The following is an 18,040-nucleotide window of genomic DNA, read 5'->3' on the forward strand; positions in this document are numbered from 1 at the left end:
ATAAATTGAGATAAAAAATAATAGCTGCAAATAAAATAATAGTGATATATAAAATATGAAATTTTTATATAATTTTTTTAACATATTTCAATATAAGAAAACAAAAATGTTAAAATAACTATTAAAAATAAAACACGTTTACACAAAATATATTTTATTTGGCAGGCAGTAAGGTAAATATTAATATTTATAACGGAGAAAAAAAAAGGATTATCTATTAACTGTTTATGAAATAGTTTTTTATTAAATGTTTCTTATTTAATGCTTATCTCGATAATTTATATACGACTATCTTACATACACTCGGCAATAAAAATACTTTAATGCACGCAATAAATGGACTATTAGCCATTTATCCGTCTAGTTTCAAATAATCTATTTAATATTCTAAATTCCAATAAGGGATCCAGATCATTAAACAAATTACTTTAAATCAAGTCAGTTCACCAAAAATAAAACAAAAGAAAACAAATATACTTTAGATCTTATGTTAGTCCTTTATCAATCCTTTGAAGGCTTTATTTTTACCCATTTTATGATGAAAATTTAAATTCGAGTTAGTTAAATATGTCGTCGCGTAGCGGCAAGCGAAGGAACATGTAATACACTATTATACATTTTTATTATTTAAAAATGTTGTTGCACATTACTGAAATAATATTGTTAAATAATATCTTTACAATATTTCTGCTACATTATAATGCAATGAGTAATGCTGTAACATTGCAGCAATGTTGTTGCAACCTTCTGTGTTGTATGAGATATATATAATATTTTTGGATAAGTAAATTTAAATATATTCAAGAATGCTTATTTATTATTTTTTTATCGCGGCTTTATATATAGTAAGATATATACCTCCTTTGGGCGTAAGTGTAAGATTATTCGGATCGTAAGTTAACGGGAACATAGTTCGGGGATCAAGTTTGAATTTGAATTTCGACAGAAGACTTACAAGTCCAACCTTGGTTTGCATATAGGCAAATCTTGAACCTAAAAATATATAGTAATAATGACATAAAATTGATACATTCAGAAGATAATAGAGTAAAATTCCATACAGCACAGAATATTGCAGCAATATTGCGACAATATTGCAACGTTGCTGCAATGTTACTACAATATTAATAATACTGCTACAATATTCTGTACTGTCTGCGTGATAAGGTAATGATAGATAATTCACATTTGTTATAAACCTTGCATAGTACGATATTACACAGATATTACATAATAAAATAATTGATAATTTATATGTAATTAAATATAAATTTTTTTTAGAATTTTTTTAAAAATATTTAAAGTTAATAGCATCTCTAAATAAAATATAATCAAAATATAATTATAATAATTTAATAAATCATAATCATAAATCATAATCATAAATAATTATATACAATTTATTCAATAACATATAGTATTAATAATCAATGAAGCTCTAAATATTACAATATAAATAACTCAAAATCGAAGCAAAATCAAATGAGAGCTAGATAGAAAGCGTTAAAGAAATAATTATATAACTGTTTTTAAATTAAAACATATATATATATATATATTTATTCATATTAAATTTTTTGATTCTATCTTATTCAATAATGTTGCTAAGATAATATCACAAATAAATATAAATATTAAGAAGAAAAGACTTTCGAAAAAGTATTTAAAAAAATATATTATATTACATTTATACTATATTTTATTATACTATATTTATATTAAAATATATTATATTACATTTATACTATATTTTATTATACTATATTTATATTAAAATATATTATATTATATTTATATGTATTTATTTTATTTATATTATATTTATAAATAAAATATTTAATTATTTAATTATGTGTTTTGAAATATATGTATTAATCTATATATATTTTTATTCCCCCTTGATAATTTAATAAAAAATTGCTATAAAAATATATTAAAAGAAGTTAATAAATTCGCGTAAACAATGAGAAAACAGATTTTATCAATTAGAAAAGGCTTATCTACACTCACCGATACAAATTCGTGGTCCCTCTCCAAATGGCAAATAAGTGTAAGGATGTCTGGCTGCTATCTTATCCTCGTTAAATCGTTCAGGATCAAATCTATCAGGATCTGGATATATCAATGGATCTCGATGTAATCCGAATATCGATATAATGATTGGCATGTCTTTTGGAACATGAATATTTGTTGTTGGAAGATCTATTTCCTCGGTACAGATGCGATGTAAATTAGATACAGGCGGATATTTCCTCAGTGTCTCTGCAATATATAAAAAAATATAAAAATATAAAAACACTTCAAAATATATAATCAATTATTATTAGACATATTTACTTAGATATATATAAGTCAAGAAATATTAGTGTGTATGTGTGTGTAGAAACTTCCAGTTAGAATTTGTAATCTGTTTGTGAAGGAAACTTGATAAGAATAATTAGTCCCGATGACTTTACAATATAGATTATCAACTTGCCGTTTATTACTTTGTGAAGATATGTCATTTCGTTCACAGCATTATAAGTTAATTCGCCATGATTTTTTAATATTACATCGATTTCATTGCGAAGTTTGTCCTGCAAGTGTTGATGTTGAGCTAATTCGTATAAACAAAATGTTGCTGTTGTCGAAGAAGTTTCGAAGCCAGCAGCGAAAAAGACGAAAGCTTGCGCAACCGCTTCTGACAAAGTGAGCCTGTTGATGGTAGCTATATGTAAACAAAACATCTTAATCTACTAACTATTAATCTTGTTTCTTTTAGAAATATTCTAAAAGAAAAATTAAAAGTGCTTTTATATAATTACTACATACAACTAATTATATCGTCATATTGTTGTCTGTATTTAATTAAAATAAGAATTGTATGTATTATGTTTAAAAACAAAATTGATTTTAAAAGACAAAATAAGCGCGATAGAAAACAAATATTTAAAACAATTATATACATATTTACAAGATTTATCGATATCCTTCATATCATCGGATTCAACGTAGCCCTTCTCCATAAGTTGTATGAGCAGATTCATAAAATCATGCTTGATGATGTTATGACGTTGTCTATATTCCACATTCTCTCGAAAAATTTTCACAAAAAACTCTCCTATACTTCGATTAAAAAGAGGAAAAGAAATTCAAAATTTGGGGCATAAACAAAGAAAGAGCGTTCCGAAAGGTATGTACTTCAAAGACCTTTTTTCCCCAATATCGAAACTGATTATTGTCTTCAGCCTATACAATTGGATTTGAATCCAAAAGCTGTTGACATAATTATATCCATTGTATATCTACAAATACATTTTCAACAAATTATTACGATAATATCAAAAAACTTTCTTATATAATTTTTTTTAAATAATCTTTGTATGAATGTATATTACATTCATACAAAAAAAATTCTCTCTTTAGAAAAAATTTTACCTTCCAAACCAATCTTTTATCTCGATTGAATCTCCTGTTTGAGCCACATTGTCCAGATTTTTCACAAAGTCATCGCTGCACATTTTCATAATCGCAAACATTTGCTTTATTTTTCCTGAAGTAAAAGTGGGTATCAACTTGACGCGCAAATTCCGCCACTTCTTCCCGGACAGTGCAAACAAATGACCGGATAGTACATCAATCTTCTCGTTGCAAAACACTCCGCGATCATGGAAATTCTTGAATTTCTTTGTCAGCACCATTTGAATAAGATCGGGATCAGTAATTACCAGATTTGGTTTGAAAAATGTGTATATTCCAACGACACGATGTTCCTTATATTTTACATAGACATCGTGCAAGAATTCGCCTGTTAAAAAAGTTTTTGTTCAATTCTACCAGTTTTTGTTTCAAATAAAATGAAAAGAGGGAACAGAGTAAAAAGGAAAAGATATTAAAGATAATAAAGATAGCTTGCGTAGAAATAAATGCATTATAGAAATTATAATATATTCTTATAATATATAATATTATAAGAAAATATACTCGCCTATTGTTCTTTTTTTAGTTACTATGGCTTCAATATTACCAGTTGGCACAACAGGTTCGATATAAAAAATACCTCTTTTACGCCAGTAATTGAATAACACATATTTGTAATAAGTATACACAATAATCAAAGCAACGATGAAAATCCCAATTAATTCCGCGATTAACATCGCAAGTTTTTATCTAAAATAAATAAAAATGAGCAATTTCTTTATATTTGATTACAATCATATTATTTGATTACACAGGCTTACAAGGGTCAGTTACAAAAAACAGAGTATATAATATGTAAATTTTTACTTTTACATACTATGTAAATTTTTTTTAACGTAAATTTTCTTACAAAATAACTTCATACTTGTATATCTCAACCGTGCAGCGGCAATCGAAAATGGATTTGAAAGGTGAAGACTAATACTATACGATGCCATTTGCACAAATATTTCAAAAAATTAGATTCTTCCATAATAAATTCATGAAATTTGTCGAAATTGCCACTTTTGGACTATTTAACTATAAATTATTCGGAAACCTGAGGTGATGGGGAAATTCTGCGGTCAGATTCGTTTTCAGCGTCAAATAATCTATCAGATTCACCTATTCCGCTTTTTCTAACTAACCGAACTTAAAATTTCGCAGGCCTGTGCTATCATAAATCATAAAATCAAATTTGATTAGATTACATTAGAATAATTTCATTAGAATCATAAAAACGTGAAATACTGCGAAGATATAAAACCAATAAAAAGAATTAATATATTGAACATTGAATTTATTATTAGAGAAATTAAAACATTTGATTTTTATTTTCTTCCTTTTGCGCGAATTATGAAAAAAATATCATATTAATATAGAAAATGCTCTTTTTTTATAAATCGGTTTTACTTTAATAGAATTTTAATACTTGATTGACTTAACTCGATGATAGTATTTAAATATTTAGAGATTAAAACTTAAAAGCTCTTATAATAAATAATATTTTTGCATGTTTGTATTAAAAATTGACTTAATAAATAATCTATTATTATAAAAATATCCATATTCATCTGAAATATTTTGTATGTTAAATTTCAAAAAAATTTATGGAATTATTAATATTACTTTTTTTCACAAAAATCGTTTAAAATAATTTTTCAAAAAGGAAACCATTTCACCTGAGCAATGCAACAGTTAAAAAAAAATTTGTTTCTCATTTCGCAAAGTCTATCTTCAACGTTCGTCATTTTATAAAATATTTTTTGTAACTAAAATTTGGTTTTTGATTAAAAAAAAAATGTTCAAGCTTTAATTTGAATTTTGTTTCATCTTAATACGATGATTTTTCGCTGATTTATTGTTATTGAAAGATGTTAAAAAATTGTGCTAAAATGTAGTGGCCCGTATTTTTTGTGTGAATGTAGATATGTGGATAACATGTGTAGGTCTAGTGGATATCTCTGGTAGCTACTTAGTGGATATAGATATGTGAGTGATATAAATACATCTACTAGTTATCTATAGAGGATATGGACCTCATATAGATATTTAGACATTTATTAGATATCTATTAGATCAATTTTTCCGTGTGGGGAATATATGTATAGGAAATATAATAAAAGTAGAAAAATAATTTTTATATTTTTATTTTTTTTTTTAAGTAAAATTTGAAGAAATAAAACATTTTACCTATATATAATTATTAGAGTCCGGATGTCAGTTCAGTTTTCCTCACGCTAAATGTATGCTAGCGGCGCGAAAAGCAGTACCGTCTACGCGCCGGTCTAGTGATCTAATGTAGCAAAAGAGACACCGTCCCGTAGAATACAAATTCATATATATGTCAATCGGCTTTTTGACGACATCAAAAATTATCATATATTTTTACATACATTAGAGTATATTGATTATCTGATGTATACATTACCAATATTTTTGAGATACGACATGTTATTAAATATGTATAAGGAATTAATTATAGATAGACTATTTTGACGACAGTAAAATTATCTACAAAATTATCTATGATGATATATCATTTATATAATATGGCAACACCGTCATTTTATATGATTATAATAACGAAAATTATTTGTATTTTGTATTTTTCTAATGTATTAATGTTTGTTTTCTCAACGTAGTTTAAATTTAATCATTGTTTAATTTGCAGGATCGTACAACATTTAAATTTTTAATGAGATAATTACATATAATGTAAGCTGCGTTCCGTTTCATGCATGACACGCATCAATAGTGTGAGGCTACAATTTTGTTCTGAAATATCTGCGTTATTTGGAAATATATATATATATATATATATATATATATATATATATATATGTACATATATTCCGACCCAAAAATCGAGTCGGAATGCAATCGTTCGATTAATTGATTAATTATGTACGTATACCGACGGAAAATGGCGAGTCGAATGCAATTATTCGATTAATTACTAAATATTTATATATATCAAATGAAAAACCGATCCGGAATGCAATCGATTAATTAATTAATATTTTATTCTCATGAAAATAATAACTATTCAATTTAAAATATTACATAAAACATATACACTGGAATTACATACATATTTTATGTATATATAGAGATACAGTATCTTCACTGCAAATCTCAATGTGTTAATGTAACTCATTTCATTTGTATAATTTCCAGAAAACACGTTTATCCATGTTATTTGAATACATATAATTGTGTAATGTATTAATTTTATACGAATCTTACGTGTTATAATCAGAATATATATGGAAACGTATAAAAAAATAACACACTTCTTTATTCAACGTTTGGGACGTGTTATAAAGAGGCGTTTGTTCTTGGTTTACACGTCTCAGCAGCTTAACACATTTAATGACTTACACAGATATCAAAATTATACAAATTGAAACTACATACAGGATGTCCGATTCCTGAGTGACCAAACGAAAAGTAGTAGTAGATTGGGTCAAACTGAGAAGAAAAGTCCTCTACCATTTTGCAAAATTCGCAATAATTATTAAAAAATAAGCAAAAATGTCTCGGTACATGAGAAGCGGTAAACCGCTTGTAGTGTGTGATTATTAAGTGATCAAACGAAAAGTGGTGATAGATTGGGTCAAACTGAAAAGAAAATTCCTCTATTCCACCATATTGCAAAATTCGCAATAATTATTAAGTTATAGGCAAAAATGTCTCAGAGTATAAGAAGCGGTAGACAGATCGCTTCTCATGCGCTGAGACATTTTTGCCTATATCTTAATCATTATTGCGAATTTTGCAAAATGGTAGAGGATTTGTCTTTCCAGTTTGACCCAATCTACCACCACTTTTCGTTTGATCACTCATTAATCGGACACTGCGAACGATCTACCCGCTTCTCATGCGCCGAAACATTTTTGCTTATTTCTTAATAATTATTGCGAATTTTGCAAAATAGTAGAGAACTTTTCTTTTCAATTTGATCCAATCTACCACTACTTTTCGTTTGGTCAGTCAGGAATCGGACACCCTGTATATGTAAAATTTTTAATGTATATATTAATATTTCTAATAATATTATTATATAATCAAAGGATTGGAAATAATGTAATCAACCAAACTAGCCAGAATTTTTGTTTATTAATTACGACGTTTCGACCATATGGTTATGGTCCTTTTCAAGTATATACTGGAATATGAAATTACAAATTAGATTTTCAACGGTTTGAATAATTATTATATAATATTATTATATAAATTTCTAATAATATTAATATTATAAATTATATTGCTATGATTTTTTAAAGTAATGTTTACTTATAATAAATTTACAAATAATTTATTAAATATTATATTCTTGTCATGTATGATAACAATAAACCCAGATAGCACACGGTCGTTTCATATACGTTTCTTAAACGTATTCAATATTTTTTAACAGTAAAGCATTAATAAGAAACGTTCCTATAGAAACATTTTTAAAATCATAGTTAAGGAAATGTATTTTTCACGTTTCTATAGACAAAATAAAAACTAATTTTTATTAATTTCAAATTAATTTTAAACTATATATACATATGTACATACATATACATATACATACATATATATATATATATATATATATATATGATAATTCTATATCGCGAACAATAATAACCGAGCAAGAGCCGTAACTACGGTGGGTCGATCCAATGTCGAAGGTCGATGGAGAGATAGCCTGAGCCTCCGCGCGGGTCGAGTGCAATGCCGATGCAATTACGGCCGAGTCGAAGGCGACACTTTGGTGTCTTTTGATACAGGTAAATGGGGCAAGTGGCATCTGCATTCGAACGGCCCTTCATCCCCCATCGTGGGCAAATTGCAAAAAAAATATTTCTACTATTATATATTTTTTTACGTCCAATAATTTAGAATTAATCTTTGCCATAAGCTTTTTGTTTAACTTTTTTGAATTAATAAATCTCTCTTACTTGGAATATCTCTTTCTCGCAATCAAATTATATTTATTAATTAGATTCTCGATTACATTAGAAGAGAAATGAAGAGAGAAAGACACATATTTATTGTCGTATTTATCTTCTTCGAAAGAATTCAACGGGTGACGAATACATTCAGCGGGACGGGACGCGGGGACGCAACAATATAATAAATAATGAATGTGATAAATAATTTATATTAATGATTTACATCATATCTTATTGGTCCATCCATTTCCAAAACCTCCTTTCTTCTTTTGCTTTCTTCGCCTTTTCCTCGTGGCACTTCAATCCTTCTTGCACTCATTTCAATTCCTCGTTACACTTACACTCATTCACGAAAAGTTCCTCGTTGCACTTGCAATTGTGTTCAAAGAAAGAATTTGATAATATATAAAACGTCTCACATCACTACTTCACTGCTCAAGAGCCACTAAGCAAATGATCGTAAGTCAAAAACATTATCGCGATACTGTTTATATCGCCAAGGTTGACTATGTAAAGAAAGAATTTGATAATATGTGAAACGTCTCCCACGTCACTACTCAAAGTCACTGTGCGAATGATAATAAAGCCATGTAACATATTAACAATAGCGCGATACTGTTTATCAAGGTCGAACACGGTGTTATTGATAAGTCTCTCATTGCCGAAATATTTTCTGTAATATAAAATATTTGCGCGAGGAATATTAAATTATGGAAGTATTTTAATTTATTGATTAAGATTAATTGATTATTTATTAAACTATTCATCAAGAAATCTTTCGTTATGCTAATTATTTGCAATTATAATTCGATTGTTTTATTTCGTGTTCCCTCATAATCTAAATTACATTTAGATTGTCAAATAGAACGATAAAGTAACACGGATGAGATATATTTGTGACTCTAAGTATTAAAATAATAATTATTGTTCGTAAGATCGCAACGCTCGAAGTGATTATTTAATATTTTGGATTCCTATTATTTAATCGATTCTCGATTAAATTGTATATTGTTTAATTAACAAGGATTGAGGAAATTAAAAGCATTGATCGAAATATATTTAATTCTAATATTGTTAAAGAAGTATTATAATAAGCATTGATGATCGAAAAATCATAACATAATTAATTCTCTTATCCCCTGTTTCAATTTTTATTCGCAGTAATGAATTGCGATTCGATAAAGATTCATCGTTGCGATATACTATTTCATGTAATTTTTAATTAATTAATTTTTATTAATATTTATAGCAAATTATGTTTCGATACTAATCGTAATCGTGTTTAATAAAAAAATTACAGTATACAAAGCGTTTCTCACCACTATACTTTACTCCAGAATCACCGTGCGAATAATGACAAAGCGGTAACGTATAGGACGCTACTGTTTATATTTTATATTGCCAAAGTCGAACGCCGTGTTATCAATAATTCGTTGCCGAAATATTTTATATATTATAAAATATACATTAACTATATATATATATATATATATATATATATATATATATATGTTGCAAAGGACGCGATATTATTATTAATTTGTTGCAAAAATATTTTATATATTATAGCATACATGTACGGGAGGGGAAATATTAAATTAATTGAGAGAAATATTTTAAATTGTTGATTAATTTATTATACGATTGATGTATTACGAATCTTTATATTAATCTCGACTTTGCGATTTGACTGTCAGACTAAAAAACAATAACGAAATAAGCATATTTAGTCAAGTTAAAATTTTTTTTTTGTATAATGTTTACATATATATCATAATTATTATATAAACAAGACATTTAAATAATTTTCTTTTTTTAAGAAAGAGAAAGAGAGAAAGAGCAAAATGACTCGTAGTAATATTAATTACAATTTCAAGTACTTCCTCTGATTATCTGTTATAAATATAAAAATAATAAATATAAACGCCAAGCACAAATTAAGCATGCAATCAAACAATACTTTTACAGATCAGAAAAATATACCTCTATAATTTAAAATTCCGCTGTGTTCACGCATACACCTCTATAATTTAAAATTCCGCTGTGTTCACGCATACACTTTTCCATGCGAAGCAACGTTCCACATGGGTTTGTGACTTTCCACGCGAAGCGAGGTTCAATTCAATTAAAAATTTATGATAAGTAGTATCTTATTTACCTTTTTTGTTAATAATTTTTTAATGAATGAGGGATGAATAAAATCTTTTGAGTGTTATTTAGGATGATGACCTTAACAATATATGTTAAGGTCACAATGGTTTCGTTGTTTCGTTCATTGCGATATTTGCCGATTTTACTTTTAGGTAAAAACTTTGGAAAAATGATTTGCCGCGGCTAAAATTGTATGTGTTACATTATTTTGTTATCTATTTTTTATACGCAAAAGGGCTGCACTCGGCATGAACTCGAAGTGTTCCTTTCGGAACAATATCCTTAATATTTTATAAAATTATTATTACAGTTAATTTTTAAGTATTCTATTTTTTTCTTGTTTTAATTATTCAAATAAATAAATCAAATTAATATATATATGTATGCGATTATTTATACATAATAATTAATATAAACAACAATACTCACCATCAGGTTGCTCCACCGATGCAGGATGCCTCTCCTAGGCTTCCTCCTCCTCTCAGGCTAGGGTTGTTGCGTTGATCTATAACATACAAATAAAAGAAAAATTGTAACAGCATTTAAAATAATTAATATTTCAAAAAATTATTATTGTTGGTAAAAGGAGATTTATCTATGATATTAATACTTTAAACGTAAAACTAGCGAAAAATGTTTGTTTTTATTATAAATTTTTGAAAAATATAATTAATAAAGAGAGTAAATTTTTATATATGAAATATTTAAATAATTATATTATTTTAAAAATATTTTACAAAATATTAAAATATTTTTATATAAAAGTATTAATTAATAACAAAAATGTTATAAATGTTTTATTATAGATACTTCAAATGTATTAAAATAAAACCTGGAATATTTCATACATGCATTATATTATGTGATTTTTAGAACGAATTATATATACTATCGAGAAAATAAAAAAATAATAAGCAATATATCTATTTTAAAAATAATATATATAAATAATAAATAGATTAATACGAATTACAGGTTCGAGAGTTTAATATAATTGAAATGATATAATAATCGTTTAATTAATAATTAATTTAACAAAATATACGACGTATTTCGCACCATCTTTATTGCTCGAGTGTCGCCGTGTGAATGATACCAAGGCCGTATGACGTATAAACACTAGCGCGCTATTGTTTACATCGTCAAGGCCGAACACCGTGTGTTATTGTCTCCGTTCGTCATATGGAAATATATTTTACGTATTTTAATACAGCAAACAATTTTTCGATATTGATTGCGATCGCGTCTAGAAAAGGAATTTAACAGGGCGCCTCCCACCACTACTTTACTCTTTGAGTATTGTCGCGTGAATAATAATAATAGAATCGAAAAAATTAGTCCAAAAGATCGAAAACTGTCGCGTATGAAAATCAAATTTCAATATTTTAAATAATATTTTAAATAATAGTAATATTTTAAATAATGTTTTAAATAATAGAAGAAAATGACTCACTAGATTCTGCGCTTTTTTCGCACAAATTTAATATGTATCAGGTAGTATATTAATAATTAATTGTATACTATTAATACAGATAGAGAGAGAGAGAGAGAAAGAAAGAGAGAGAGACAACACAAAACTTATTATCTATAGTAGAAATTTATTTAATATTTATAATAAAAATTTAAATAAAATTTATTTAATATTTATAATATATATTTAATATTTATTTAATAAAATTTATTTAATATCTATTTACTCCCCCCTCCCCCCTCCTACATGTGTATAAAGTTCTATCAAAATCAGAATTTCCCGGAAAGTTTTATCGAAATCAGAATTTCCTCGCGAGTGCAAAAAGTGCAAGTAACGCGAGCAGATCCATTGACGTTTGACAGCTGGCAGCACTGAAGCGGCGCCGAAGCCGGTCGTCCTCATCCTCGGCTCTTCCAGGTGGCATTTGTGCGCGAACAGTTGAACACCTTGGGACGATCCGATCGACTGGATCGACTCCGATCAAGATGGCATCCGCGGAACAGGTCGGCCTCAACAAAACATGGGAATTGTCACTGTACGAATTGCATCGCACGCCGCAGGATGCGATCACCGACAACACGGAAATTGCGGTCAGTCCGCGGAGCCTGCACAGCGAGCTCATGTGTCCCATTTGCCTGGACATGTTAAAGAAAACTATGACCACCAAGGAATGCCTGCATCGCTTCTGCTCCGACTGTATTATTACGGCTTTACGGAGTGGTAATAAGGTATAAGCTTGTATTTAAGATTCTGCGAGCAAGGCTAAACCCGTAAACCTCAGAGAATGCATCGTATGGCTCCGTTAAAGGTGTATTATTAATTTCACAGAATGTCAACAATGTTATATTTATCAAAAAATTTTATTAATTATTGTATAATGCATTGTATACTTCCATTCAAACCAATGACATGTAGATACTATAAAGCGATAATTATATGCTTGAAACCTTCCTTGATTAATAAGAAATTGATATGCAAAAGGTGATATCGAAATACATTATAGTTATCAAGAATACCCGTTACAATCAATCCGAGCTCGGTGAAACGCATATTCCCTCCGTCTTTTTGCCAACCATAGGTTGGCAGCAGTCGGGAGTAAAAATAAAGTTTATCTTAAATTATATAAAACTGGAATAAATCTTATTTTTTATATTCTAATATACACCTGTTTCTATAACAATTTTTATGATATTCGCAGGAATGTCCCACATGTAGGAAGAAATTGGTTTCCAAACGATCCCTCAGACCAGATCCAAACTTTGATTTGCTAATTTCGAAAATCTACCCAAGCAGAGATGAATACGAGGCCCATCAGGAACGAGTTTTGGCTAAATTAAATAAATCACATTCACAAGCAGCGCTTGTTAATTCTATCACAGAGGGTATTAAGTTACAAAGTCAGAATCGTCCCCAACGTTCAAGGAAGAATGCCAATGAATCTGAAAATGCGAGTAACGCAACATCTTACAACAATACGCCAAATGTTAGCGCACCTACAACACCAAATCCATCCACAAATGTAGCAAATCAAAGTGATTCTTCTCAGAGTGCAACAGGACCTTTGAATAGTGGAGGTATGGTTAGTCTTCAAAATATCAACAACCTGTAATTAGTCCAACAGTTTCCATTATAATTTGTAGACTTTTATTATCTTTGTTATTTTTGTGTTTATTCAGGGACAACATCTAGAAATTCCACCACACCATCACCAAATCCTGCGAATCAAATTCCAAAAGCACCAAAACGACAGAAAAGCTTTCAAAATTCTGAAAATGACTCTTCAAGTGCTGAGGCTGAAACTGGCGGTGGTGACTCTATGGTTGACACGGAAGGTGAAGGTCCTAGTGAACCTTTAATGCTCAATGAAATTGAACTTGTTTTCAAGCCACATCCTACAGAAATGGCTGGTGATAATTCCCTAATAAAAGCGTTGAAAGAAAATAGTATTCGGTACATAAAAACAACAGCAAATGCAACAGGTAAAATATTTTGCGAAATTGTATAATGAAAAAGAAAAAAATTTTGTTACAAATAAATATGTCAAATATAAAAAAACAAGGAAAATAAATTTTTTTGTAATTAAGGCATTTTATTCTTGCAGTGGATCACCTGAGTAAATATTTAGCGATGCGTCTAACACTGGATCTGGATACTGAATTGTCAGAATCGGATAGGTTACTAAATTTTTGTATCTACATCGCTCCTTCATCAGGACAACTTGTGGTACTAAATGGTTCACAAACGTTACGGCAAGTGAACGATAAATTTTGGCGTGTCAATCGACCCTTGGAAATGTTTTATTCATGGAAAAAAACCTAGGGAAGGCCTCGAAAATATCAATCTGACGGGAACTAATCGCGCTTTGTTCCAAAGATAAGAACGAATTATCTTTATTACACAAAGTACAGTGGAATGCATTAAGTGTGAAAAATACATATCATTGATGTATTCTGCTGTACTTTCCATTTCAATTCGATTCAGAGTAGTATAAGGAATATTCTTCATAATCATCGACAATGGTGCAATGATTACATCTTCAAAATTGGTTGCCAGTAATCTATTTGTGTTAATAAAAGTTGGATAAGACAACTGAAATAAATGTAAAACTGATTTAAGCGGCATTACATACATCCTGATGTTTGAAATGTGAACTGTTGGAATGCAGTTACACAATAAGGTATTTTGTATGAAACTCACTATAAGTATTTTTTATTAAATATATTAGATACACTTAATATATAACTATATTTTAATGTATTATATTTTGATTTCTAATATTTAGTATATTATAATTGTTTATTCATTTATAATTTCAATATGATTATGTTTTTTAGAATGGTATAATTTCAAAATTAGAAAAATTTTGTGTTTAAGAGGAAATGTGATAGAGCTTTGCAATATTCTGTATATTAACTATGTACATAATAAGGGGCCATTAAAAAAATAGTAGTTTATATCATTGATATCAAAAATAAATAATTGAAATTTATAGAACAGTTCTAAATAATTAAATTGTTTTCTTTTAATACTACTAATTGCAAGTTGTTACAGACAATTAAAATTATACTTTGATATTATATGCTCTCTAATATCTTGAATGCATTAAGATTTGAGTCTATTTGCTTAGAATTTTTATGTAACTATGTGTGTATGTATGTTTATATACAGACACACATGCACAATTATAATTTTATATTGAAACTGAATTTTAGAAAACTTTGTTTTGTACATAAATTACAGAATCATCATTAACAATCATGATTTCGATATTAAAGAAATTATTTCAATTCTAAAAAGGAATAAATATATTTATATTAATCAATATTGAGAGAGAAGAAACATGAGTTTGAGTCAATGTTGTAAATTAACCCGGATAATTGTAAATTAACCCGGATTTATATTTGCAAATGGACACACATATATATATATATATATATATATATATATATATATATATATATATATATATATATACACACACACATATGTATAGCTTCCAGGATGTACAAACGTCGCTTAAATTTGAATTAAACCAGCAGATAAATATGTACATGAATGAAGCTTATACCAGAGTTGCAATGATCATGTCACGTCATACTGAATATACATTTATTACTAATATGCATTATATATTTGCACGTATTCATACGTGTTGTGTTATTCCATCATTCAATAGTCTCACAATAGTCATTAACTTATTTTAAACAATCATATTGTGGACCATTCTGTATAGTTTACAGAAAAAGAATAAATCTATGTAAATATGGATATTTAATAGTTTATCTTAAAAAACACTATGCGCATCAAATCTTGAGACAATTTTGATTTTAAATATGAATAGAAGCTAGAAAATGCTATGTTCAATTATATAACACATCTCAATTTGTTCTCATATTTAATTGTCTTTCAAGATTTGATGTACGAATAATAGGGTGAGTCATTAGAAATATTACTATGCTTTATAAATCCTAAAATATGATTTTTATTAAAAAAAGGGGTAAGTATTATCAAAACCAGCTATCTATGTAATACATACATCAAAATAAATAAGTTTTTTTAAATGCTACTACTCGTATTTGTATAGATTAGTAAAATTGAAAATTGTCTTTTTGATTTGTGAATTAATAATTATAGTTGTTAATAATCGTAAAGTCCATTCTCGCTGAAAATATAAAATATTAATATAAATGCATATATAATTTACGTTATAATTAATATGCATACATAATTAATTATATATGCATATTAATTATAATGTAAATTATATACGCATTTATTAATAAGATAACTAAAACAGAAGTTTTCAGGATATTTTATTAATCTATATTATTGAATATGAGTAATAACATTCAAAAAAATTTACTTATTTCGATTTTGCAAGAAAGAAAATTCATATAATCTCTTTTATTCAACGTCATAATTCAGTATGATGTCAATAAAGCACAAGAAAATGAGCTTTAATAATTTCTTAAAAAAGCAAGCAACAAAGCTTAAGGATTTTAAAAATTACTCCAAGTTAAGCTCATTAGAATGGCATCAATAAGTGGAATATTTATCAAATATGCAATACCTCTAGTAAAGTACTCTTTTTTATTATAATATTTGCTGAATTTTTTATATAATAATCAGCAAAGTTGATTATTTGTATCCTTACTTTTATACAAGCATTGTACAAGCTGTAACGCATATCTTCTTTTAAATACAATAATATATCTCTTATACAAATTACTTATTATATTATTTTGTGTATAAAAATATTAAAGTAAATTCAAAAATAGATTTAAAAAATGGAAAAGTAAATACTTTACAAAAAATATTATATATATATATATATATAATATTTTATTACATCAAAATAAATTATGAAAATCTCAAATTTTTAATTTTTTAATTGATTGATTGATAATTTATATATTTTATATTTATTATATTTCATACACACATATATATAACAAAAAAATGGAAGACAAAGTAAATTGAAAAGTATAAAATATAAAATGTCACATATTTTATTATGCATATGCGAGTATGTATGCATACCTAAATAATATTAATAATAAAAAATTGACCGGTATTAATACATAAATATTGAAAGTAGCTATTTAAGGATTCGTATTGTTCAGAACTGCTACATTTTATATATTACAATTGCAAATTAGGAATTAATTGGGCGGAACAAACTTTTTAACGTACTGATATAAAACTCACTTTTGATAAGACAAATGTCTATTTACGCGACGCTGGCATTCCCCTGCTTGGAAGTTTTGTGTTTCCGCTGTCGTTAAAGATACATGGAATTCGTCTTTACCCCGGTGGATGGAATAATCGATAAATGCCACCCTATTGTATGTCCCCTTAGATTTCCACCGAAGCGAAAACAATACGTATATCGGCTTTTTGAAAACACATTACACAATCTTTGTTATTCAATCCTAAACCGCATACATTTTTCTCGTGCTATTTTTATTCGTTTGATCTCCTTTGTTGATTTTAAGCTGCAAATTTTCTCGTTTTTGTGTTATTATTATATTAATATATTAATAATAATTTTTATTAATAATAATTAATATATTAATAATAATTTTTATTAATAATAATATATTAATATATATTAATATATATAATAGTGTAATATATTAATATATATAATAGTATATATATAATATTAATATATATATATATATATATATATATATATAATATATAATATATATATATTAATATATATTAATATATATAATATATATAATAATTAATATATATAATACAATATATTAATATATATTAATATATATAATAGATTTTTTTGCGATTTGAGATTAACTAATCACGTAATTCCTTTTTATCTGTTTTTGAACTTAATTATTCCAGCAGCGGTACTCGTAATAGTATACTAGTTAATTACGGCATAACATCGTATGAACTAATGATTAGCGGCTGCTAATTAGTGTTCCGGAATACTGAAGTGAATCCTATCTCGCGGCCATATGCATACAACTTGAACAATACTCAATCTGTTTACCGCTACATC

At 27.3% G+C, this 18,040-nt stretch overlaps 1 protein-coding gene and 1 pseudogene across 2 annotated transcripts; one reads left to right on the forward strand and one right to left on the reverse strand.

Annotated features, from left to right (window-relative positions):
- Positions 1–222: 222 nt before the first annotated feature.
- LOC145974683 (cytochrome P450 6k1-like) lies at positions 223–8,823 on the reverse strand (annotated as a pseudogene). Its single transcript, XR_014439763.1, has 7 exons — positions 8,611–8,823; positions 3,968–4,149; positions 3,418–3,787; positions 2,954–3,284; positions 2,477–2,707; positions 2,011–2,262; positions 223–993 (listed from the first exon to the last, which is right to left on the reverse strand). The product of XR_014439763.1 is annotated as a cytochrome P450 6k1-like (transcript).
- A 3,185-nt stretch (positions 8,824–12,008) lies between these two features.
- Positions 12,009–14,619, forward strand: Sce (E3 ubiquitin-protein ligase Sce). Its single transcript, XM_083104717.1, has 5 exons — positions 12,009–12,032; positions 12,372–12,737; positions 13,208–13,583; positions 13,686–13,988; positions 14,111–14,619. The coding sequence occupies exons 1-5, from the start codon at positions 12,024–12,026 to the stop codon at positions 14,326–14,328; spliced, it is 1,272 nt and encodes a 423-aa protein (XP_082960843.1). The 5' UTR covers positions 12,009–12,023; the 3' UTR covers positions 14,329–14,619.
- Positions 14,620–18,040: the final 3,421 nt, after the last annotated feature.

Source organism: Camponotus vicinus, unplaced genomic scaffold (genome assembly GCF_025532165.1).
Source record: "Camponotus vicinus isolate PSW18456_S1 unplaced genomic scaffold, iyCamVici1.0 SCAF_7, whole genome shotgun sequence".
Classification (NCBI taxonomy): Eukaryota; Metazoa; Arthropoda; class Insecta; order Hymenoptera; family Formicidae; genus Camponotus; species Camponotus vicinus.